This window comes from Aotus nancymaae, unplaced genomic scaffold (genome assembly GCF_030222135.1).
Source record: "Aotus nancymaae isolate 86718 unplaced genomic scaffold, 86718_ANA_hifiasm-v0.15.2.pri h1tg000011l, whole genome shotgun sequence".
NCBI lineage: Eukaryota > Metazoa > Chordata > Mammalia > Primates > Aotidae > Aotus > Aotus nancymaae.
In genome coordinates this window covers 3,065,192-3,091,174 of record NW_026988422.1, presented here as the reverse complement: position 1 = coordinate 3,091,174, position 25,983 = coordinate 3,065,192, and the positions used below count along the sequence as shown (strand labels likewise).

General features: G+C 33.3%; 2 protein-coding genes across 7 annotated transcripts in view; both read left to right on the top strand.

Annotated features, from left to right (window-relative positions):
* Window positions 1–13,381, top strand: part of SENP7 (SUMO specific peptidase 7) — a 255,859-nt gene extending 242,478 nt beyond the window's left edge. For all 4 annotated transcript variants that reach the window (XM_064374570.1, XM_012476798.2, XM_012476793.2 and 1 more), the window contains 8 exons: window positions 154–276; window positions 4,920–5,012; window positions 5,677–5,801; window positions 7,416–7,468; window positions 9,128–9,171; window positions 9,291–9,359; window positions 10,034–10,184; window positions 12,891–13,381. In XM_064374570.1, coding sequence (XP_064230640.1) covers window positions 154–276; window positions 4,920–5,012; window positions 5,677–5,801; window positions 7,416–7,468; window positions 9,128–9,171; window positions 9,291–9,359; window positions 10,034–10,184; window positions 12,891–13,028 — 796 coding nt within the window. In that variant the 3' untranslated portion in view covers window positions 13,029–13,381. The remainder of the gene's footprint in view (window positions 1–153; window positions 277–4,919; window positions 5,013–5,676; window positions 5,802–7,415; window positions 7,469–9,127; window positions 9,172–9,290; window positions 9,360–10,033; window positions 10,185–12,890) is intronic.
* Window positions 13,382–17,456: 4,075 nt separating this feature from the next.
* Window positions 17,457–25,983, top strand: part of IMPG2 (interphotoreceptor matrix proteoglycan 2) — a 112,099-nt gene continuing 103,572 nt past the window's right edge. For all 3 annotated transcript variants that reach the window (XR_001111428.2, XR_001111429.2, XM_012476828.2), the window contains exons 1-2: window positions 17,457–18,661; window positions 19,120–19,368. Coding sequence is in view for 1 of the 3 variants with exons in the window: in XM_012476828.2 (XP_012332251.2) it covers window positions 18,577–18,661; window positions 19,120–19,368 (334 nt within the window). In the remaining 2 variants the exon portion in view is untranslated. The remainder of the gene's footprint in view (window positions 18,662–19,119; window positions 19,369–25,983) is intronic.

Here is a 25,983-nt window from a genome sequence, read left to right as displayed (position 1 = left end):
AACCAAACTGAAAGCTGCAATCAGAGGAAACTGCAAGATTGCTTTGAATCTAAACAGATAAAAAATAAAGATTTCTAGAACACATAAGACAATTGAGGGAAGGCCAAGTAAAATCTAAAAATAATGGACTATTTTGGGGTTGCTACTTTACAGGTATCTTATATTGGAGAAGGCATCAGATGAACTTGTTGAACGAAGTCACATTTTTAGTAGCTTTTTCTATAAATGCTTGACAAGAAAGGAAAACAATTTAACAGAAGAGAATCCAAATCTTTCGTAAGTTAACCCTCTAATGTACTTAAGTTTTAAGAGAAAATAGATTCTTTTTGAATGCTCCTAGTTAAATGGCTTCTTTATAGTATCTCCTAGAATGGGCAGTACTACCGTTTGTGTAGGTCCTGGGCCTGTTTGCCGTGAGAGCCATTTCCCATCTTTCCACTGTTTTGCTGCCTGTGACAGGAAGGCTGACACTTGCAGTCTTCATTTAAATTGCATGTCCCTGGGGGAAATCCTGGAAGTTGGAGGGCAAGGAAGAAAGAAGCTAGTTTATTTCTTCCTTACTCTCTTTGCGTTGGGCAGTGATTCTGACAGTGGCTGTATTTCCTCTGTGAGTCCACCTCTCACAGGACAGACCTGCTGTAACTCCAGCTTCCATCTGGAGGTACTACTTCTCTTTGCTCTCTACCCTGCAGGTGTAGCAGTTTCCTCCTATGCTAATCTTTGGCTGTCTCACCGTCTCCTTTTTTGGCTTTGTGGGTCTTTTTTTTTTTTTTTTTTTTTGTAATGCTGTGGCCAATTTCCTGCATTACATTCTGTTATACAGGGTTGTTTTTGTTTTCCTGATTGGACCCCCAGTGACAGACTATTTAATTAAGCCAATGCAACATTATATGAAATACCATATTTGCACAATCTAGCTGATTTTTGCCCAAGTATGTTTTTGGTTAATACTAAAACTGTGGAGCAGTGTGTAGCGATAGGCACAAAGAAGGTATTTCTTAGACAGTAGAAACTTGGATCGTTGTTGCAGCATGAGGCATTTCACCCATTTCCCCATGCTTAACAATTTGTATAATCTATTTGAGTAGACTCATAATAAAATTGAGTTATTAGTTAAAAAGTTAGTGTAAACATTTGTGTACTGCTTTACAGTTTACAACATTTATTGACATTATTTCAGTTTTTTCTATCATGACAGTGCCTTTCAATAGGGCAGCTATACTATATCCCAATTTTTCAGATAAGGAAGCAGTCTAATAAAGATTAATAAATTTTACTTAAGATGAACAGCTAGTAAATGGCAGAACTGGTTGGTACTTAAATCTTTACCTTCTAACTTCTAGTCCAAAGTTTTTATTGTATTAGACTGCTTTAAAAAAATGGCTATGAGAGTTTGTTTCATCTCATTAAAATAATAGGAATAATAAACAAGTTAGAAGAGGATTAATGGATAAACTGCTTGAATTGGATATATTGTTGGAGAAAGAAGGTAGGAATAGGGAGACTAGTTAATATTTATAGAGTGCCTGCCAGGAACTAAGACAGTGAACATAAAGTTATTTGATTCTATAGTATTCTTGTCATTGTCAAGTTATGTAAGTTTTCCAAAGTTGGATATAGCTTTCCAATTTCAAGGTTCAGCTCTTTCTGTTGTTCATAGTGTTGTGACTATATAATTTGTGGTCTAAATTGGGATGCTTGTGAGAATAACAGGAGGCTCTGTTAGTGGGTACACTAGGCAACGAGTGTGTATATATTAGGGCTTTCCTAGACAAACTGGGATGTACGGTCAGCTCTGTTTTAAGTGGCTTTGTAGGTTTGGAATTTGTCTGATGGACAAACCTGCCAGGATCAATTAAAGAGAAAACTGCAATTTGAAAATATTTTTGATAATCAGGGCTAGTGGAGAGGGATATATGGAAGGGGAAGATTTATTAAATACATTAGATAACATTTCTGATGCCCTCCTGTTCTGTTTTATGTATACAGAATTTAATGATTTGTACCATGCACTTAATCTCATGTTTTATTTTAAGATTATTCAATGTAGAGATTGTGAATTTTGTATACCCACCTTCAAACTAAGGAAATGAAAGTAGATAGATTCTGCTGTATTACTAAGTTTTTTTTTTAAATAGATATGTACCTTATTGTTATATACATAATAAAAACCAAGTTACATGAGTGGCATCCTCTAGGGTAAGATGAATAAGATACTAGATACTGCACACACACACACACACACACACACACGAAATGTGTGAATACTAATGCTTGGTCTGTTAAGTATTCACACAATTTGATATATCAGACTAAGCATTAGTGTTTACACAAATAATTCCTACAAATCAGTTTTTAATAGTCATCAGAGCAGCAAGAGATATGAATTCGAATGGCCAATAAATGCACAACAAAAGGGTCAAACTACTAGTGTTGGGAAGCTGCAGACTCCTTACCATGCTTTATGAGATTGTGCAAGATCTGACTTCTTTCCCTCTCCTTAAACTCATCTCATAACAGTGTTTCCTCTCGTTTCCATACTTAAGTTCAGCCTACCTCTTTTCCATTTTCAAATGTGCTAAACTCTTTCCTATTTTCTGCCTGAAACAACTTATCCTGGCATTTAAAAAATTTGTTTCACAGCACGATCTCTAATCATTTTGTTTGTTTGCATCTTCATTTTCTGTTTCTCATTTGAAGCTACATGAAATTAGGGACTTCGTCTTATTTCCACTCTATCCCCAGTGCCTTGCCCAGTGCTTCGAACATAGTAGGAACTAAAAATACGAGATGGTAATAGTGCCTATTATTGATTGCTGAAAGAACTGTTAAACATTTAGTTGAGGATTTTCTACACAGGAACTGAGAATAAGAGATAATGTTTGACCCTCATATTTTCTCCTATCCTCCTTGCCTCATTCTATGTCTAATGTATTCTCAATCAAATAAGGTTAGCAAGAATCAGGAAATCTGCCAAATACCAACATAAACAAAACCAGATGTCTAGCCTTAAGATTTTCAAATAGAAAACAAATTAACAGATTACGTACTAGTTGAAAGTAATTGTTTATAGTCATTGTAACGGTTGGGTCCTTCTGAAATGAGAAAATTCAATAAACATGTGACTTTGATTTTTTTATGTAGTTAGTCTTCCACATAGTGTCTAATTGCTGTTACATCTTCTAGCTCATTCTCGATCCTGTGCTGCTCCTGATGTTTACCCATATGGTTTTGGTTAGGTATTATTTAGATGAACAAGATGGGGCAACGATTTCAGTTTCCTGTATTACTTGACAAAAATTATATAAGAAATTAATGGTTTGCTTTTTTTTCTTCAATAAGAGTTTCATCCAAGGGACTGAGCCAGAAGTCACATACCACCTTTATCCCCCTGTTAAATGTCATTTTATTCCTTCCTAAAACCTTTTTTTTTTTTTTGACAGCCAAACTTGGTTTTATATCTTTCTTCCTTAACTCCCCTGATTAGGTAAAGAAAAGAAAGTAGTATTTGTATGTGTGCAAGCCAACCCTGTTCAAGGTGGCTGTCTTAGATGCTTTAACAAAGGGATCCCCAACCCCTGGGCTGCAGACTGGTACCAGTCCATGGCCTGTTAGGAACCGGGCAGCACAGCAGGAGGTGAGCAGCAGGTGAGCGAGCATTACCACCTGAGCTCTGCCTCCTGTCAGATTATTGGCAGCATTAGATTCTCACAGGAGCATGAACACTATTGTGAGCAGTGCATGCGAGGGATATAGGTTGTGCGCTCCTTATGAGAATCTAACTAATGCTTGATGATCTGAGGTGGAACAGTTACATCCTGAAACCATCCCCCTAGCCCTGTCCCTGGAACAATTGTCTTCTACAAAGTTGGTCCCTGGTGCCAAAAAGGTTGGGGACTGCTTCTTTACCATAATTCCTTTGTACCTCTTATGACACATTTTAGTTATTTGTTATAATTTTTTCTGCCCTTATTAGATTATGAATACTTCTAGAGCAGTGTAGGTGAGTTTTATTATTTGTTTTTAGGAACCTAATAAATATTTGTCGAACCTAAGAAATATTTGTTGAACCCGAAATATTTGTTGAAGAAAGGAAAGCTGGATGAGTGGTGGGTACATTTAATGTCATCCTGTAGTTTCGTTTCCTTGTGTATGAAAGGAAGGGAGATGAATTTTATTTAAAAAAAATCTAAGAATAAAAGCCTCATTTTTCCTCCTCCATTAAGATTTTTAATTAAATTAAATTAACTGATTATTTTTTAGAGATAGGGTCTTGCTTTGTTACACAGGCTAGAGTGCACTGGTGTGATCACAGCCTCAAACTCCTGAGATTAAGCAAGCCTCCTGAGTAGCTGGGACTGACTATTGGTGTGTGTCACCACCCTGGCTAATTTTCTTTATATTTTTAGCTACGGGAGTCTCACTATGTTGCCCAGACTAGCTTTCAACTCCTGATCTCAAGTGATCCTCCCACCTTAGCATCCCAAGTAGCTGGAATCACAGGCATGAGCTACCACACTCAACCCATTGAGTTTTAAAACCTCACTAATCACAGATATAATAGTTGGAGAATTCTGTTCAGGTTTAATGACAGTGTTTTATATCATGCCCAGATGAAGCTAAGCAAAATAAATAGATTTAACTGTGTTTGTACTAAGTTGCTGAGCCACTTTTGGAATCTAAAAAGCATTTAATAAATTCCTGCCTTTTTTCTGACCGTTTCATTGTTGGTTATAGTTACTAAATTTAAGAGTAATCAGGAGATATACTATAAGGGGATATATTTATAACGAATTAAATATGATATATCTTAAAGAAGATGGTTAAACTAAATCTAAGATATTTCAGTATATAAAAATGCCTCTTGAAGTCCTTATCTTAAAAATATTTGATATATCAAATCTATTTCATATTCTCAGAATGGCCCAGAGAAGACATAAAAGAGTAAGAACCTGGACTCGTCACATAAACATTTTTAATAAAGATTACATCTTTGTACCTGTAAATGAGTCGTAAGTATTTCAGATTATTTAAAAACATATTGGAAAGAATTCAGAAAAAAATACTTTGTGGTGTTTTTAGATTCATAATCAGTAAAAATTGTGGGCACATACATTTCAGGTATTATTTTAATTCTTTTTAATAAAAGTAGCTAAGACAATGAATTCCGTATCTTGGAATTCCGTATTTTGGTTTGACAATGCTTATGTTGTAAAAGTAGTGAAAAAAAATTACAAGTGACCACAAGACTATAATGACTGAGACATTGAATTTTTTTTGTTTGGATTTAAGAAAAAATTTTCTAAATAAAAAATAAAAATTTTGGGGGTGAATCTTCAAATACTTAAGAAAACAAACTCTTCAAGCACCAACACGAAAAAGGTAATGCTATGAGTCTATTTATTAAGGCAAATCCTTAATAGGAAATACTTGTGTGAAAGTAAATAAGTTTGAATTACTCAGATGTTACTCTGAATAGTGTTACTTATGCCTTGGTAACTCTGGATATTTAATTAGTTTTGGTATGTATTGTCTATATTATAATGAGATATTATAGTGGATGTCTTCAAAATTAATATGAAATGTTATGCCCACTTTCTCAAAATGTATCTGTAGAAGATACTCTACATTGTTTGGACTTTGCATGGTATTAAGACTGTAGTTCTTTTTCAACAGGTCTCACTGGTATCTCGCAGTCATTTGTTTTCCGTGGTTAGAAGAAGTTGTGTATGAAGATTTTCCACAAACTGTATCCCATCAGTCCCAGGCTCAGCAGTCCCAACATGACAACAAAACAATAGGTGACATCCTTAACGTAGATCGTGTTTTTAATAATGATGACAGTAATATAATGGTTACAGGGAACAAAATGAAGTTAAAGGTAGTATAGTTATTTATTATCATTGAACCTACCTAGCCAGAAGAATAAAAAAGACTTGAAATTTTTATGATAGCCTCATTTTAGACAAAATGTAATTCTGAAGTTGTACTATTGTATCAAGTTTTATTATAGCACTTAAAATACTAATTATTTTATTATGAAATATTTCAGACATATAAAAAAAGTATAATTAATATGATCAACATCAGTACCCATTTCATCTGGATTAAGAAATTAAAACTTTTCCAATATAATAATAATCTCCTCTGTGACCACTCCCATTTCTTTCTTTAATCCAGAAGTAACTACTACCCTACATTTTGTGTTTATTTTCATGTATTATTATTATTATTATTTCCATTGGCATTTTTTGCTTGTTTTAACTTAAAAAAAATTGACAGGTAAAATTGCACTTATTTACTCTGTACGACATCCTTTTTTTTTTTTTTAAGAGACAGAGTCTTGGTATAGTACAGTGGCTCGATCATAGCTAACTGTAACTTTGAACTCCTGGACTCAAGTGATCCTCCTGATTAGTTAGGACTACAAGGGTGTACCACCATCCCTGGCTCATTTTTAATTTTTTTTTGTAAAGACAGGATCTCACTAAGTTGCCCAGGTGGGTCTGGAACTCCTGGCCTCAAGCAGTCCTCCCACCTCAGGCTCTCAAAGTATTGGGATTACACCACATGTGGCTACAACATGATGTTCTGAAATATATATACATTATGGAATGACAAAATCTAGCTAATTAATAATATTATAACATTTTAAAAAATACACTAGCTTTGCTAACATGACTAAGAATTCATGCCATAGATCTCCAGGCGTAGCTTGTAATCCCCCATTTTTACTTAATCTAATTTCTTGTTGACTCTATTAATTTGGCTAGGTAATATAGGATCTTTTGTAAATCTTCCATGAGTTTTCCTACAAGCCAAAATCTAAAGTAAATTAAGTCTACTTTCTTTGAGAAGAAAGATAACAAAATTAAATGTTTTATAGCTGTAGCTTAAACAGTAAGCCAAATGAAAAATAGCCATTACCATTAATACTGGCCAAAACCTAAGTGGGGAAAAAGATAAACTGATGAAGCAACTGATTATATTTAATTATCTTGAAACCTCTTAAGCCTCAAGCCTCAAATATGTACTTTCACAAAACTCTGTGGTCATAGTTAGAAGCACCATTATTAGGCAAATTAACTACCTTCTGCATTAAACAGCAGACATTTTGATTAATGAGCTGTCTTTGAAGATTGTCTTTTTATAGGGAATTTGCCTAGCTCACTAGTATTTCAGATCATGGCTCTGGGGTTTACCTGTTATTTGATAACAGCCAACCATTGTCAGTTTTAACTATCTGTTGATTGAATTTTATTTATAACATTTGTCATGAAAAAAATTAAATAGATCTCAAGTATTTTTACTGTGCATCCAGTAACTGCATAAAAATTATAATTTTAAGCTTATCTAAGTTACCAGTATAAAAACATACAATAAACACTTATAATTGCTTAATTATTTCTAACTAGATAATGATCTACATCCTACTTCGACACTGTCTTTGAGTGCAGAGGATTCCCAAGTAAGTGTGTTCTTTACAGATGGGAAGGAAGGAAAACTCATGAATATAATAATGTTATCTACAAAATAGAGCATAGCTAGGTGGACTATGCTGGCACATCATTAGATTGTTTGCTTTATGATTCTTTGACAGTTTTTGTTGGGCTGGGGGAGAGAACAAGATAAGTTATTATTCTTGTACCTGTTTATCTTGCTTTAACTAAGTTATTTAGTAGTTTCTCTGATGTTCCATCTTTGTTAACTACTTTCCTAATTTCTAAGGATCAGATTTACTTTTATTCTTTATTTTGTCAGTAACTTGTTGAATTTAGGTAATTAATAATCTTAAGCATATTGTAGGTTCTACTTTCTTTCTTTCTTTCTTTTTTTTTTTTTCTTCGTGATGGAGTCTTGCTGTTGCCCAGGCTGGAGTGCAGTGGTGCGATCTGAGCCCACTGCAACCTCCCCCTCCTAGGTTCAAGTGATTCTCCTGCCTCAGCCTCTCAAGTAGCTGGGATTGCAGGTGCCCACCACCGTGCCTGGCTAAGTTTTGTATCTTTTTTTTTTTTTTTAGTAGAGATGGGGTTTCACTATGTTAGCCAGACTTGTCTTGAACTCCTGACCTCAGGTGATCTACCCGCCTTGGCCTTCCAAAGTGCTGGGATTAGAGGCGCAAGCCACCATGCCCAGCCAGAAAGTTCCGGTAAAAATCATTCAAAGTGGACTCAGAGTGAATCCATGTAACTCCTTAGTTCATTAACTCTTCTTTATTTGGAGCTCTAAACTGATCTGCATAGTCTAGGTTCAGTGTTCTAATTGATTAAGATTGCTACTTAATGATCTGTTCTTTTTTATATGTACAGATAGCAGCAGAGTCCCTGACATAGTCCTATGTATTTACCATCACTGGTACTAAATGTCACTTTTTTTTTTTTTTAAGTGTCACTTCTTATAAAGGAAGATTTCTTTTCTTGCTGTCACAGTGGCAGAATAGGACCATTCCTTCTTGCCTCTAGAAACAGATTTCTCAAATTGAGTTTCTTGGAATATTCATTCTAAGACTCAGTTCATGATGAGCAGGATTCTGTCAATTAAGTTGGGCAAACTTTGTGTACTCTTTCTGTCTTAGATAGCCAGTGCGTATATTAAAATAATAAAGGCACTGAGAAGGGCTGCATTAAATAAATCTGTTTAAGTTTGATCTGTGGTTTCTCAAACTTATGAAGAAAACAAACAACATGAACAAAACAAAATTCCGCATCCCTTTTCCCTTAATATAGATTAATGTTCTGCATCTTGTGCTTCAAAGAGAAGAAATGTGTCTCTACTGACATCATGAATTGAATTAGAGAATATATGTAAAGACACGTTAAATTGTTTATCTTTGCTTAAGATAATAGCTTGGAATGGAAGTAATTAAAGTTCCAGATTGGTTTTTAGGACAAGTTAAAACTCGTAACTACTTGAGACCACATGTAAAAGTATATAACCTACCATTTTACCTGTATAATAAAATAAATCAATAAATTCATGGAAAATGAAGTTAGTTCACTTTAGATGATGAAGATAACTATTATTTGAAATTTTAATTTCAAAGTTTGAAACACTTTAAAGTAGCAACTGAATAGTAAGTTATTCAAAATAGCTTTAATTGCAGTCATAAAAATTTATGTTATTTCAGAGTACCGAGTCGAATATGTCAGTACCAAAGAAAATGTGTAAAAGGTAGGTACATGCTGTAATAATAATAATAATAATAATAATAATACAGTTTTTTCAGGTATTTAGATATACTTTGTACACACAAGTATATAAATCTGGATTTTGTCCTTTGCTTTTCATAGGCCATGTATTCTTATACTAGACTCCTTGAAAGCTGCTTCTATACAAAACACAGTTCAGAATTTACGAGAGTAAGTAATGAGAATTTTACCATTCAGTCTATTATCTAAAACCATTCAGTCTATTATCAAAAAACCTAAGGTAATTTTGAAGTTACCTTAAGAATTATTGAAAAGATATCAAGAATTATATTTTATTATCTATTTAAGCAAGCCTATAAATTTAATCAATAAGTATCTTCTGTTAATATTCAAGTATTAATATTTCTAAAGGATTAGATCAAAGGTAAATTCAGAATTTGTATTCATAATTGAACAAAAAGCATAGTTTTACAAAGAAGCATTGTATTATCAAAAATACCACTTTAGAAAAAAATAAGAATTCTTCCACATTTGTATCATTATGTGTGTGTATGTATATATGTATGCATGTATATATAATTTTGTAATTTACTATAGTACTTGGAAAAAACTAATGATGAAACTTTTAAACTAATTTCTTTGTTGATTTGTGAAAGCTGAGTTGTTGAAACAAGTTTAGCTTTTAGTTTGAAAATCACATTACATATTTTCTTTAAAGTAGCACTCGTGAAGGCTCATAAAATAAAGGTTGCACTGGTAAAATTCAGTCTGGAAATTTGGCTTGACAGCACATCTGACAGCAAATGTTTTTCTGCCTTTGTGAAAATGTTGCATACTGATGAAGAGATTTCAACTTTAGACACTCTATTTGTTGATTATTTCAGGTATTTAGAGGTAGAGTGGGAAGTTAAACTAAAAACTCATCGTGAATTCAGCAAAACAAACATGGTGGATCTATGCCCTAAAGTTCCTAAACAGGACAATAGCAGTGATTGTGGAGTTTATTTACTGCAATATGTGGAAAGCTTCTTTAAGGTATGTGAAGATAGAAGTTTTAAATTCACAGTTACCACCATACAGTCACAAGTTAATGGGTGTAATAGTCCGTTCTCATGCTGCTAATAAAGACCAGAGACTGGGTGATTTATAAAGGAAAGAGGTTTAATTGACTCACAGTTCAGCATGGCTGGGGAGGCCTCAGGTGGAAGGGAAACAACATGTTCTTTTTCACGTGATGGCAGCAAGGAGAAGAATGAGAGCTGAGTGAAGGGGGAAGCCCCTTATAAAACCGTCAGATCTCATGAGAACTTACTATCATGAGAATAGCATGGGGGGAACCACCCCCATGATTCAGTTACCTCCCACCAGGTCCCTCCCACCACAGTAGGGATTATAGGAACTACAATTCAAGATGAGATTTGGGTGGGAGCACAGCCAGACTGTATCGCTGTGCAAGCAAAGAGGCAGGCAAATGTTACACGGAATCAAGATTAAAAAAAAAAAAAGAAGAACCACAGGTGATGCAGATATTATAATTAGCAGATAAGAACTTTAAAATGATTTGATTAATAGGTTAGAGAAAATAAAGCCAAAGATGAAACAAAATGGATGAAGACATGGAGTATACCAAAAACAAGAAACAAATAGACATTCTGAAGCTGAAGATGTGTAATGATATATCTGAAATTAAGAACATATTGGGCCGGGCGCGGTGGCTCATACCTGTAATCTCAGCACTTTGGGAGGCCGAGGCGGGTGGATCACGAGGTCAAGAGATCGAGACCATCCTGGTCAACATGGTGAAACCCCGTCTCTACTAAAAATACAAAAAATTAGCTGGGCACGGTGACGCGTGCCTGTAGTCCCAGCTACTCAGGAGGCTGAGGCAGGAGAATTGCCTGAACCCAGGAGGCGGAGATTGCGGTGAGCCAAGATCGCGCCATTGCACTCCGGCCTGGGTAACAAGAGTGAAACACCGTCTCAAAAAAAAAAAAGAACATATTGGATGGGTTTAATAGAAGGCTAGATACAGTAGAAGATAGGGTGAGTGAACTTAAAGGAAGGACAACAGAAAATATCTAGCTTTAGCTCAGAGACAAAAAAGAATGTAAAGATGAGAAGAGAACAGAGCTTAAGAGACAAATATGAAACAGTCAAAAGGTATAATTTACATGTTACTGGAGTCCCAGAAAGATTGGAGAGAAAGAGAGAGAATAGGGCAGAGACAGTATTTTAAAGAAAATTTTCTAAAATGAAAAGACCTGTTTCTTCAAGAAGCTCAGAAAACCGTAACTGGAGAAGTACAATGACAAACATGGCTGTTACTTTCTAGCTCACAGAGACTTTGTAGGACTGTAGCAGTATTAAAGATGAAATTTTAAATAGCAAGGAATCACTCTTTGGTTTTTGAATTGTTAGCTAGTTATTTCAGTCACTGCCATTATAATGTATGAAGATGAGTCTAGTAGCAGGATGTTTTTCACCAGAAGTCTGCTTGGAGGATGCTTAATGGTACTTTGAAAGCATGAGGGTTATAGTATGCAGCTACAACTTTTTGGCATCTTTAATATTAGAGAGGAAGGATAATATATAGTAAAAGATAGTATAAATTTTGGAAATCATTATATATCTATTATGTTGGGTTTTTTTCTCCCTTTTTTTATTCCACACTAGAACTTCATCATAGGGTGTCAGGTTCTGGCCCTCCCTTTCCAAATAGATTTGATTTTGTGTTTTGAATATTCACATTGCCTTATTACATAACACATTGCGAGTTTGTTACATAATTCTACTTTACATAGCCCAGTCAGTAGAATTTACGTCTAATACAGGATGAAGCACCATATAAGATTCCTGGGAAAACCCTAAAAAAATCTAAGACTTGTGTTTTGCAAATTTGATGCACTAATATAAAATAGCTTAGGTTTAAAACATGGGCTTAAGGCAGACCACTCAAAACCTATGGGACTTTGTTTATAATTAAGCCCTAATAAAAATAATATTACTTCTAGTAAAAAAAATTTGCACAGTAAATCTCCACTACCATTTGCTCCTGGACTCATAGTCAGTACATCCTTTCAGCCTTACACCCTTGGGCTCTTAGTTCTTCCTTTAAGATGTAAGTCCTTCTTACATCTGGCTTCTAATAATTCCATCAAGTTTATAAACATGTGCTAAAGTGAGCCCTAGCCACAAATCTTTTTAAACACAGAGGGAATGTCCTTTGCAATTTCCTGTTTGCTTAACATAATTGAAATGATAGTGATTCTTGAAGTCATTAAATCAGCTATTTCTTGCACTGAAAGAAGGCACTTTTCAGGATTTTTCATTTTTAATCTGAGATTTTTCATTTACTACTAAGGCTTTCTCTAATAATTTCAAAGTCTTAACATGTTGGGAAAAATTGTGATAAAACCAACTTCATTTTTCTGAATCATTCGCTGTTTGCCAATTCTGTTGGTGCTAATCCATTTAAACATAACACTGTAGCAGAACAGAGTATTTAATTTTGATGTTTAAAAGTTAATTTGATACAAGTGTTCTAAAATTGATTGCGGAAATGGTTACACTGTGAATATAATAAAAATGCTTAATTGTACACTATTGGTGAATTGTATTATATCTTAATAAAATTATTATTTTAAAAAAGTTAGCAATTTCTCATTTCTTGTAAAAACGAAATTAAAACAAATTTGAAATTATGTTGCCAAAGTGATTACACTCTTTCTTTTCTCTCATTAGGATCCTATTGTTAACTTTGAACTTCCAATTCATTTGGAGAAATGGTTTCCTCGTCATGTAATAAAGACCAAACGGGAAGATATTCGAGAGCTCATCTTAAAACTTCATTTACAGCAACAGAAGGGCAGCAGTAGCTAGTTAATCTGTACAAACATGACACAGATGTTCTCTAAGATTACTGGAAAGCCTCTTACCAACATTCGTGTTAGCCAGCTCACAGAGAAGAGAATAACTTGCCGTAGTTTTTTAAGTCATTGGAACATTATTTAAAATACATAAGATAGATTATTAGAATTGTTGGGATCTCATAGTTGGAGTGGGAATGGGGGTGATATAGATAAACTTAATTAGATATAAATTAAAATTTTATAAATATTTCATATTTTTCTGAGTAAATATGCTTGGATTATGCAATAGTATATGTAATGTGGGAATGTTTTTGTAGATAGTAAAACTTATGTGATCTGTACTTCCACATGACTGGGTGTTGAGGGGAGCCTCCCTGGTGCCAGCCCCAGTGCTTGTCAAATTTGTTGACAAGTCACATCATATTGTAATTCTATTCTTTGCAGCTCGAGCATGCAGTATGAATACTGTGTATTTTTTAAAAAAAGAATTTAGTATCAAGGCTTCAGAAAATGCCATTTATGGCATCCCTTCTGTATGTAACAAAAAGACATTCATAATGTTAGGAAGATGATAAAAATTCGCTCTTTTAAGGTGCAGCTTATTATTCTCAATTGCTGAATGCAATTGCTCTGCTCTATTGTTTTCATTTCTTTTGATGTCATATGTGGGTATAATTTAGTTCATTTGTTCAGGGTAAGATCTAAAACAAAAAATTTTAGCTGTCCAAAATAGTTTTTTAAAAATTATACATGTAGCTCAACTTAGTTTATTTGAGGTATAGTTATATAAATATTCACTGTTTCATTCATTGAATATATGTATAGTTTCTGTAATATAGAAGATAAAATTGTTGTCCTCGTAACTTTAACAAAGAAAACCCTCAATCCTATTTATTAATGGTTAGAATTAAATATATAATTTTATAACTCAGTTTACCCAGTATTCATCTGCAAACCCAGATTGCTCTCATTGCTTTTATATTTTTAAACTGCAGTTTTTAGAGACCTATGATGCTCATGGAGCTTAATTTTTTATTAAATATTCAGGTAACAGTTCTGAATTCATGTGATGATGGTGGCATTATATATGAGTAAACACTTCAGAACTTTCTAATGTTTTCAGGAATATTTTGAGGGAGATATATTGTATTTTCTCAGATAAGAAAAATGTTTTTTAACAATATTATTTTACTCTTTTGTTTTAAGCATCCCTTGGATTTACATTATAACTATGTAAAGCAGTGAAGCAAAGGCAATTTTAGATAAAGCTAGAAAGTCTGAACGTTTTATTTCAAAATCGTGAATTGAGGTGGTCATTTAAGCCTCAGTATCCTTAGCTTTTGTTGACTTTATCACTGCCTTTATATTATTACAAAGGTATTTGTCTTTTGGAGATTTCATATAAAGATGGCTATAATTACATATTTTCATTCCCAGTTTGTGTGTGTTTGGGGAGCACTTTTAAAGGTGACTGTTGTTTTATACATCTGATTTTGGGAAAGCAAGTGTTAAGACGTCTTGTGATTTCTTAATGTTTTTGTTTGTATGTTCTTCAAAGATACCACTGTCCTTTATTGTGTTTCGAAGATTGTTTAAAATTCGTTTTCCTAAATTAATGTGCAAATAATGCTGTGAGGATATCAATGTTTTATATTAAACATATTTCCAGTTCATTAAATTGAGGTGTAATTTTTTTCTTAAGAAACATGAGCTACCATTAGAAGTAAATTTCTAATTGTATGCTGCTCTGTGCATATCGTGAAATTGATGCTTACGTTAATTTTTCTTTTATTAAGCATATAGTTTGAGTGTCATTTCAGTTCAGGGAAATTATTTATCATATACTGGGAGGCATTTTGCTAGGCACCAGAAATGAATGACAGCTTTTGTTCCTGAGTCATTTATGGACATGTGAACATTTAAAATATTCTCTGGTAAGAACAACCATAGGGTTTCTTTGGGAAAGCAGGAAAGAGCTCAGCTAGAGAGGTGTGTGTGTGTGTTAGTGAGAGGAGGTAGAGAGGTAGTGAGAGGGTCGTTAGTGAACAGAGCAAGCCTTCCTAGAGAAGATAATATTATTTTAAATTTACAGCTCTTGGGATGTAAAAAGAGAAGTTATTATATAAATTATATGCAATCACCTAATTATGACTTTAAAAAAGTTTAATAACCTTTTGAAATCAACTTCTTTTATTTTATGGCAAGAGGAAAAAGGGATTTCGACTTGGCATAGAGATCCCATCCTTTATCTTGTTCCAGCCTGTATTCTGCTTTCATCTTTCCATTGTCCTCTACTTTTGCAAGTTGTATAAAATTATTCACTCATGTGTTTAGGTCCTTCCGTCTGCAGTCTCTTGTAACTAAGCTTGTCCCTATGGAAATTTGGAAACTTTGCCCATGCATTGTTAAGAGCCACGGTTCTGTGTGTATGAGGCTTCTGTCTGCTTCTGCGGCCTGCTCCCACCCAGGTAGTCTCTTCTGTTACAACTTAGTGCATCCTTCTTAGGGGCTGAAAAAATCAGAGTCAGGACTCCTATAAAGACTCCAGATGAAGATGTACTTTACTTGAAATTATTATTATAACACGGTTTCCTGTGCCATAATTTTCTACAAAGTAAGCCTGGAGCCGTGTTTTGTCTCATGAGTGTGAATGTCACTCTGAATCCAAGTCTAAAGATGCTTGTGTGGAGTGGGTGTTGTGACATTGTCCCTCCATCCCTTTTCACCAATTCTTGTGGACTATTTTTTCAAAATTGAACTGTAATGTTACTACCCCTACACCTATTCAAACAATACTTCATTCCCTCTCCTGCTCCCCTGCAACAGTTTGTATATACTTCTCTAATTACTTTTTAAATATTATTTGTATACATGTTTTTCTCTTTAAGCTCCTCAAAGACTGGAAACATTTTTCCATTTCCTGATTAAGTATGTTAGTAGCATATAGTAAACACTCAGACAATTTTGTTGAGTCAATAAATGATTTGTAATTAAGTTTGGATGAAGGAATCTGTATTGGTTGTCTCTAGAGCACAGAGTTTTATGTTTAGTTTCTCGTATGCTTATGATTTTGGAACATTTCTTGTACCATCCTCTGCGATTTTGAAATATTACCTAAAAAGAATCCCCTTAAATACAAACTCAAGGAATATTTTTTTTTTCTGAGTAATTAAACATTAGAGCATAGAACAAATCTGCTTCATCTGTCAGTAAAAATCCAAAATTCCTGCTAAAACTTTCAAGGTGTTGCATAATCTCAACCTTTTCAGCCTTAATTCCCAACCTATTTGCTGTATGCGCCTATCCTGCTCTAGCAACTATCTTCCTATTTTCTGTATAAACAGTATTCTTTTCTACCTTACTGATGACGACTGCAGATTTCTTTTCTAACTCTTAGTTCTTCCCACTAACAATCCCTACCTCTGCCCACTGAAATACTGAAATGCCAAGTAGGCCATTCAAGGCCCAGATGAAATACCTGCCCCCTGCTTCCCACCCCTGCCCCTTGCTTTTACTAGTTAGAGTTACTCTTGCTTTTGGATTCCTATGACACAAACTTATAACGGCTATCACCTGCTGCTTTGTATCATAGATGCAGTTATTCTAAGAGTGATGCAGTTAAAAGTTACAAATCCAACAAAGGTCAAGTTAAATTGAATTTGAAAAATGATGACCATATTTAGAAACAAATGAACCCAGCTGAATTCTTACATTTTTTTTTAAAGTACAGGTTTCTGAAATTATATAAATTTTATTTTATAGAACATAATGTAATAAATGTTTTAGAAACTTTTATGTCAATTATTTGACATGTAAGTTAATGGAAAATTTATTTTGGAGGTTGAATAAAATAGAATTTCAAAGCTTGAAACATCTTTAGACTTTGTGAACACCTGCAATATAAGACAATTACTGTTTACAAAGTTTACCAGTAATACAAATACATTAGTTTACAGAGAACTTTATATAATTTAATAATTCTTAACAATGACCCTGTGATACGGGTAGAGATTATCACACCTAGTTTCTTTCGTGAGCAAACCAGCTCAGAGAGCTTAGGTTATTTACCAAAATTGAATATTAAGTGATAAAACCAGGATTTGAGCCCAGGTTTTCTCAATCTAAGTACAGCAATCTTTCTAGATTACTATGATTCTCAGAAGATTTTTTTAGCTTTTTGGTCGAGGCTGTCAAAAAGAATAATTTCCAACTAATATTTGTTACTTAAGAGTTGTCCCTTGTTCTGAATTGACAACGTGAAACTTTTCATAAGACTAAACTTTGGCTTAGCTAATACAATTTTTGGCTTTTTTCTCCTACTCATACAATAAATTTGGCAAATAAGTTTCTTACGAACTTACCAGTATTTTGCAAAGGCAACTATGCACATGTATTTAATGGTCATTTAGATTTGTTAGCTTTTATAAAGGCTGAAAATGTGGTTTATTTGAGACTGTATTGAAAAAATATACTTGAGCTTTTCCTAAAGCATAAAATAACATGGACAGTGATTTAGCTAACACAATTAGTCAAGGATTCTCAAGAGAAATGTGGTTTAGATCTTTACAAAGCACTTTTTTTTTTCAGAGAACTTTCCCAGCAATAACATGAAATAAAATATAATTTCATTGCTATTTGATAGTAAATCCTAGCTTCCACAGGGATTCTGATTAATTTAGTTGCTTTCTACTAGTTTTATTTGATTTAAAAAACTGTTCTAATATAGAGAATTTCATCTGCAGAGAAAATCTTCTCTTGGTTAAGAGTTCCTCGTAAAGATAAACATACTAGGCCTCAGTATTCGATCGCAAGTTAAACAACAAAGTTATCCCACAGCTATCATTTATGTTAACTGCTTAATATGTTCCAGGCAGTATTCTAAGCAAGGTGAAGATTAAATTAGTTAATTAGTTAATTTAATCTGCACAGTAGCTCTACCATAAGCTTACTATTTCTATTCTATTTTATAGATAAGGAAGGAGACAAAATAAGTGATTTTTTTCTATCAAGGAAGGACGTTTACAAGAAAGTAGTTTCATTACAAAAACTAAATTTGTTTTGTATGTAGCTCTGTATTAATTGAAGTAGGTAGATATAGTCAGTCTGAACATTATATGCTTATATATCTTAGTTCCTAGGAAAACCCAGAGAACATGTGACTCTATCAGATTCAACTAATAGATTCAGAAAAGTTGGAAACCAGGGAATTATATGTGAAACACATTATTCTTAATGGACTGCTTGCTAAAGGCAAGGAGTGTTAGTAAAGAGCTTAGCTAGCTAGATTAGAATAAAGAAATTGTCTCTCTCCATCTGTCCTAATTAGCTTATCTCACCCGCTTTTATCGCATGCTGGTTATTTCAGAAAAGAAGTGAGAGCTACTTTGAAAGGACAACCGTTTTTCTTTATGCTAATTTATAATGGTTTTGAAGTGGTTGTTCATTCGCAAACATAGATTTTTAAATGTTAGGTCTTTCCTGTAACTCTTTGTTATTGGAAGTTTCAAGGATTTGGGAGCTCAGTTAAGGATTTTGTTAGTCCTTTGGTTTTGGCCCAAATGATTATGTTTCCTTTTTTTGGGAAGATTTCTTTGGGTATTTTGATATTTGTCCTGATAGAAGGAGACTTTCCATCATTAACAGGTATTTAAAAATCTACATTTGTTTTTATCCTTCCATATCTGTAGTATATTCTCTTTAAAAATAGCATTGTTTGATGTGATTTCTGTAAGAAATTGAATCAAATGCTACTTTATTAATTTTTGATATTGCTTCATTTAAACTATTTTAAAATGTTTCCAATAATTTTGGTTTTCCCTTCTCTTCAGTAATTCTGATTTAAACCTTAGTTTTATTTATTTTTTTGAAATTAGATGTATACTTACTTGATTTTGATAACAATCTTGAATTAAAGGAGTGGGAGTTAAATGGAAAAAGATTGAATGCTTCACTCCTCTTTTCCTTACATGTGCACGCCTGTCTATGATTTGAGCATTGGCTTCTGAATCCTAATGTAGCACAAGTGTCAGTTTTTCTTTATTTGTTACCTTTTATATTGTATCTTCATTATCAGAAGACTTGATTATACTTTCACTTTGTAGCACAAACCTACTTATCTTTAGAGGAGATTCAAGAACCCAAGAGTGCAGTTTCTTTTCTCCTGCCTGAAGAATCAGCAGACCTTTCTCTAGCTACCCAAAAGAAACAGTCTCTGGACCACAGAGAAACTGAGAGACAGTGGTTACTCAGAAGGCGGAGATCTATTCTGTTTCCTGATGGAGTAAAAATCTGCCCAGATGAAAGTGTTGCAGAGACTGTGGCAAATCATGTGAAGTATTTTAAAGTTCGAGGTAAGCAAACATCCCAATCCTTCAGCTCCATAGTGAAATTCAAACAGTTCAATCATTTGTTAGGTAACATTGTAAGTCAAAATTTCTGATAATTCAGACAGGACTGAGCCAAAACTATCTTTCTATTGCTAAGAATATAAATGTAACTTCAGAGAACAGTTTACATTAAGAGAGGAGGTGTGTTTTTTTCCCAGTGCCCTTCAATTAAGGCAATAGTATCATTTAATAATGACATGCACTTAACCAAAGGAAGAACACTTTCATGATTTGAGTTTGTAGGTTTTTGGTATGTTATGTAAGAAACTTTTTTCACATGAGGACAGTCACAATATGATGTCTTTCATTAATTTCAATAACATATTCAGAGAGGAAATGTCTTAAATCTTTTTAAGCACTTCAAAAATACCAGTTTCTGTTTTGGGCTACATTACTTTTTACATCTTCATTATAGCAAATGCCTAAGTATACCCACACAACAGATTTATGAAAGTATACTCACCTGCTTGCCTATTTATTAATAGTTACTATAGACATAAAATATAATCAGTTTCTATATTTTATAGTTTAGTTATTCTACAGATTCACACTGGTTGCTCTCTGGTTGGTACACATAAAACTTTTTACATCTAAAATGATGGCATTTTTCTAAATAAACTCACATTTTATTTTGTTTTTAATTAAACAGTATTCTTGATCTCATACCTTTTTATGTAAATTCATTCCATTTCTCGTATATTTACTAGCATCGCTTAGTTGACCTTAGTATGTCCCTTAGAAATTTGAAGGACTCCCAAACGTTGCTTTTTGCTGCTCAAGAGCCAATAAAAAGCCATAATATGGATGTGATGTTAGTAAACAAGGTGGAGATAGATGATGAAGTGATTGTAAAATTAAGCTTTTTAATTCATGCATTTGTTCATTAATTCATTAATTCAACAAATGTTTATTAAGCCTGAATTTTCCACGCACTGGATTATATGAGCATCCTGTCCGAGCTGCTGCTTTATCTTCTTTATTTTCCTCTTTCTGTCCTTCCATTCTTCCTTTCTCATCAAAGTTTTAAAAATACAGTGAAAATTTAATACAATACCAGCTATTACACATATTTATATATTTGATATTTTTGTTTGTTAAAGTAGTACAATGTGTTATACTGGCAGCTCTTTATGAGTGTATTTCTATTTTTTATTGTATTTGAGAGCTATCAAATATTATTATGCAATAAACTTTCCTTTTACTTTTTAAATCGAGGTCCGTAGACCTGGCATTTTGGGTATAGGGCATATGCCAGAAATGGAAAATTCCAGACAGTGAGAAGAGAATAAAGGAACTGAAGGTGAATGAGAATGACAGTTAATAATTTATCAAGATTTTATTTCTACCACCTGGATTTTTACTTTATATTATTATTATTTATTTATTTGTTTGAGATAGAGTCTCATTCTGTTGCCCAGGCTGGAGTGCAGTGGCAGCGAGATCTCGGCTCGCTGCAACCTCTGCCTCCTGGGTTCAAGCTATTCTCCTGCCTCAGCCTCCCAAGTAGCTGGGATTACAGGCACTTGCCACCATGCCTGGCTAGTTTTATTTATTTATTTTTTTTGTATTTTTAGTGGAGACAGGGTCTCACCACACTTAATATTATTTTAAAATGAGACTATATAGATATTTTGGCAGCTGATTAAATAGTGAAGAGGAAATGACCAATCGTAAGGGATTTGGTCATACCTTTTGATTGCTTTGCTCTTGTTTTTACAAATTCAAGAGATGCTGTTGAAAAAGAAGCTGACAAAAATAAAATAAAATATTCCTAGAAAAATTGATTTTAAAATACAGATGCTATGAATAAGATCCTTGAAAAAGGATTTCATACAGCTAAGATGGTTGGCACACCACATCAAGATTATAGCTGAGATAGCTGTTACTGTCATGGTATAAAATAAATATTTCATTTGTTATGTTTTTAAAAATTGAGAAAATTGAGTATTTCAACATAGGTCTTGCTTGATTTTGAAGAGATAATTTGTATTATGCCCTTAACACCAAATGTTTGCAATTTAGAGGGAGAGAGTTATTCGAAGTCTTAGCTCTTTCTACCAAGCTCATTTAGTCTAATGGTTTTCTCAGTTTTTCCTTCATGGAGAGCTTGGCATCAATTGCTAAATGTTGTAACAAATTTGAAAAGTGTTTCTAAGCAAGATGCAACTGTATTTAACCTAATGATTTGTAAACTTAAATAGATAGCATACTTGGACACCCCTCTCTTTTTTTTAAAAAAAAAGTTATATTGTTGGACTTTTAAAAATATAGCTTTATTGAGGTATATGTTAATGGAATATAGCCTGCATATATTTAAAGTATACCATTTCATTAGTTTTGACAAATATATCCTTGAAACCGTCATTATAGTTAAGATAATAAACTTATCAATCACTCTTAAACATTTCTTTATGACCATTTATAATCCCCACCTTCTTCACTGTCTCTCCTTACCCCAATACTGAGGCAACTATGAATCTGCTTTCTATCACTATATATTTAGTGTGCATTTTCTATACTTTTATATAAAAATGGAATATACTTTTTAGTATATACTCTTTTTTGGTCTTGTTTCTTTTACTCAGTGTAATTATTTTGAAATTCATGCATTTTTTCGTGTATCAGTTTGTTGGCTTTTATTGTTAGGTAGTATTCTATATTATGGATATAATATAGGAATATTTGGGTTGTTTTTAGTTATTACTGATTACAAGGAAAAAATTATGATCATTTGGGTTCAGGTTTTTCTGTGAACAGATTTTCATTTCTACTGAGTAGTAATAGTGGAACATCTGGGTCATGTGATAGGTATGTGTTAACTTTCTAAGAAGTTGTCAAGTTTTCCAGTGTGACTGTATCATCAGAAGTGTAGTAGGATTTCATTTTCTTCACATCCTTGCAACATTTGGTATAGTTGGTCTTTTTAAACTTAAGCCATTCTAGCAGATGTATACTTAATCTGGTTTTAATTTGTATTTACTTAACCACTTATGACTAACAGTTTTGAGCACTTTTTTTTTACATAATTATTTGTCATTTATAGATCTTTTTTAGAGAGGAGTCTTTTGAATATTTTGCCCATTAGAAAAAGAGTTGCTTGTCTGTTATTGAGTTGTAATAGTTCTTAATGTGTTCTAAATGTAAGTTCTTTGTCAAACATATCTTTTGCATACCTTTTTTCTCATAATATGTAGCTTGCCTTTTCTGTTTTCTTAATGATGTCTTTTAAGGAGTGGAAGTTTTGACATTTGATAAAGTCCAGTTTATCAGGCTTTTTTTGGGGAGCATCCTTTTCGTTTTTGATCTAAGTTTGCTTAACCTAAGATCACAAAGTTTTTTTCTCAGTCTTTTTGTATAGAAGTTTTACAGTTTTTAGGTTCTGGATTTAGATCTGTGATCTGCTTTAATTTTTGTTTATGACATATGAATCAAAGTTAATATTTTTGTATATGTATAGCTAATTGTTTCAATACCATTTGTTAAAAAAGATTACCCTTTCTTGCCTTTGCACCTTTGTTGAAAGTCAGTCTTTGTATGTGGTGGATCTGTTTCTGCAGTCTTCATTCTGTTCCACTTATTTGTCTATTTTTATACCAATACCATACTGTCTTATTTACTGTAAGCTTTATTATAGATCTTTAAATCAGATAGTATAAGTTCTTCAACTGTGTTCTGTTTTCAAATTTGTTTGGGTATGCAGTCTTTTATAATTCCATATAAATATTAAAATTAGCATACCAAGTTTTACAAAAGGCTGCTGAGATTTTGATTGGGATTGTGTTTTATTCTGTTAATCAATTAGGGGAGAATTGCACTGCCATCTTAACAGTACAGGTTGACTATCTGTCATCCAAAATGCTTGGGACCAGAAGTGTTGTGGATTTCACATTTTCTTGGGTTTGTGAATATTTGCGTAGACATGAGGTATCTTTAGAATGAGACTGAAATCTGTACGCAGAATTCATTTATGCTTCATATATACCTTATGTGCATGAAATAAGTTTTTGCACATTGAACCATCAGAAAGCAAATGTGTCACTATTTCAGGCACCCATGTGGACAATCTGTAGTTGTTTGGCATCATCATCATTCCTGACTCTGAATTTACATGCTACAAACAAGCAATCATTTTCTTATACTTATTAACATATAAGTATTTTTTGGTAAAAATATGATATACTGTTAATACCGTGAAGAAGAATGTGTTCAGGGTAACTAAGCAGAACAGTAGCATCACCAGAATACCTGTATCAGCTGTTAAACAACAGTAAGAACAAACAATGGCAGGCTTTTAGTTTCTATCCACAATGATGTGTTTTGATTAAAGGTTATTGTACAACGTACTTTATTACTATTGTTCGTGTGTCTGGCCTGCATGGGTACCATTTTATGACCCTTTATGGGTGGGCTTGGTGGAGTAAGATAGGCATTTGTAGATTAGAAGTTACTAAAGGCTGTATCCTTATTTGTCAAGGATAAGAATTCTGAACTGTTTAGTTACAGGCCAAGTAGTGAAGTATGCAGTATTTGTCTGTGATGGAATTTTACCTTCCTTGGTACCTCTTTGCCTGGAGGTCGTGCTGGTTTTGTTCTCTCTTTTGCCTACAGTGTCCTATCTAGGTTTCTCGTTTCTGAGCTACGCAAATACTTCAGAAAATGTAACCATTCTGAATCCTGTTATTCCAAGTTAGTTAGTTGAAACTTATTGTCAGATAGCTCCCAGTTGAAAAGCCATTGGATTAAGGATGCATTACCTTTCCAGAAGGAATTGTATTTTTTTACAACTTTTATTGGGATGTAATTCATATATTATACAATTTACCCATTTATATTACAAAATTCAGTGGGTTTTTAGTATATTCACAGATATACCAAATCACCACAGTCAGTTTAAGAACATTTTTATCAACTAAAAAAGAAACATGAGACCCTTTAGCTGTCATCCTCTTATCCTTTTATCTCCCTTCCCCATCTTCCCAGGCTTAAGTAACTGCTAATCTACTTTCTGTCTCTATGGAATTGTGTATTCTGGATATATCATAAAATAAGATCATATAATATATGGTCTATTGTGACTGGTTTCTTTTAATTTGCATATTGTTTTCAAAGTTCATATCCATGTTGTGCATGTATCAGTGCTTTATTCCTTTTTATGGCTCAATAATATTCTAGTGTATGGGTATATCACATTTGTCAGTCAACGGGCATTTGGGTTGTTTTCATTTCTCTTAGGTAAATATCTAGGAGTAGAATTTCTGGGTCATACAGTAACTTTATGTTTAACTACATGAGGAATTGCCAGACTAATTTCCAAAACAACTCTACTGTGTTCTACCCCACGAGCAGTGTATGAGGGTTCTGATTCATTCACATCTTTGGCAGCACCGTTTTCTCTCTCTTTTTTTTAAATTATAAGCATTCTCATGGTTTTGAAGTGCTATCTCACTGTGATTTTGATTTGCATTTCCCTAATGATTAATGACATTCGACTTTTCCTATGCTTATTGCTGATTTGTATATCTTCTTTTGAAAAATGTCTGTTCAGATCTTTGCCCATTTTTAAATTATGTTGTCTCTTTATTGAGCTGTAAGTTATTTATTTATTCTGGCTATAAATCCCTTATCAGATAAATGATTTGAAAATATTTTATCCAAAAAAAAAGAAAATATTTTATCCCATTCTGTGGGTGTTTTTTCACTTTCTTGATGTTATCTTTCATGTGCAAAATTTTTTATTTTGACGAAGTCCAAATTATCTATTTTTTGAGGCTTTGGTGTCATAACTAAGAATCCATTGCTGAACCTGAGGTCATAAAGATTTATTCCTGTATATCTTTCTAAGAGTTTTATAGTTTTTGTATGTACATTTAAGTCTTTCATCTATTTTGAGTTAATTTTTTTTTTGTATATGATATGAGGTAAGGGTCCAAATTTATTCTTTTGCACATAACTATCGAGTGGTCCCAGCACCATTTTTTGAAAAGACGGTTCTTTTCCATTGAGTGATATTAGCACTGTTGCTGAAAATCACTTGGCCATGACACATGATTTATTTCGGGACTCTCAATTGCATTCCATTGATTTATATGTCTATTCATGTGCCAGTTCTGTAGTCTTTGCTTTGTAGTAAGTTTTGAAATCAGGCATGAGTTCACCATCTTTGTTGTTTTTAAAATTATTTGGCTATTCTAGGTCCCTTGCAATTCCACATAAATGTTATAGTAAGGTGGTCAGTTTCTACAAAGAAGTCAGCGTGTATTCTGATAGGACTGCATTGAATGTGTAAATCAGTTTGGAGATAGTGACATCCAACAGGGTTAAATATTACAGTCTATAAATATGGGAAGATTTTCCATTTATTTAGCTCTTTATTTTTAAAAATGTTTTTTGTTTTCAGGGTATGTTTTGCATTTTGGGAGACTTAAGTTTATTCCTAAGCATTTTCTTCTTTTTGATGCTTTTGCATATGTACTTATTTTCTTATGTTCATGTTTGGATTGTTCATTGGTATCATATAGACATATAACTGATTTTTATATATCAATTTTGTATTTTGCAACCCTGCTGAACTTGTTTATT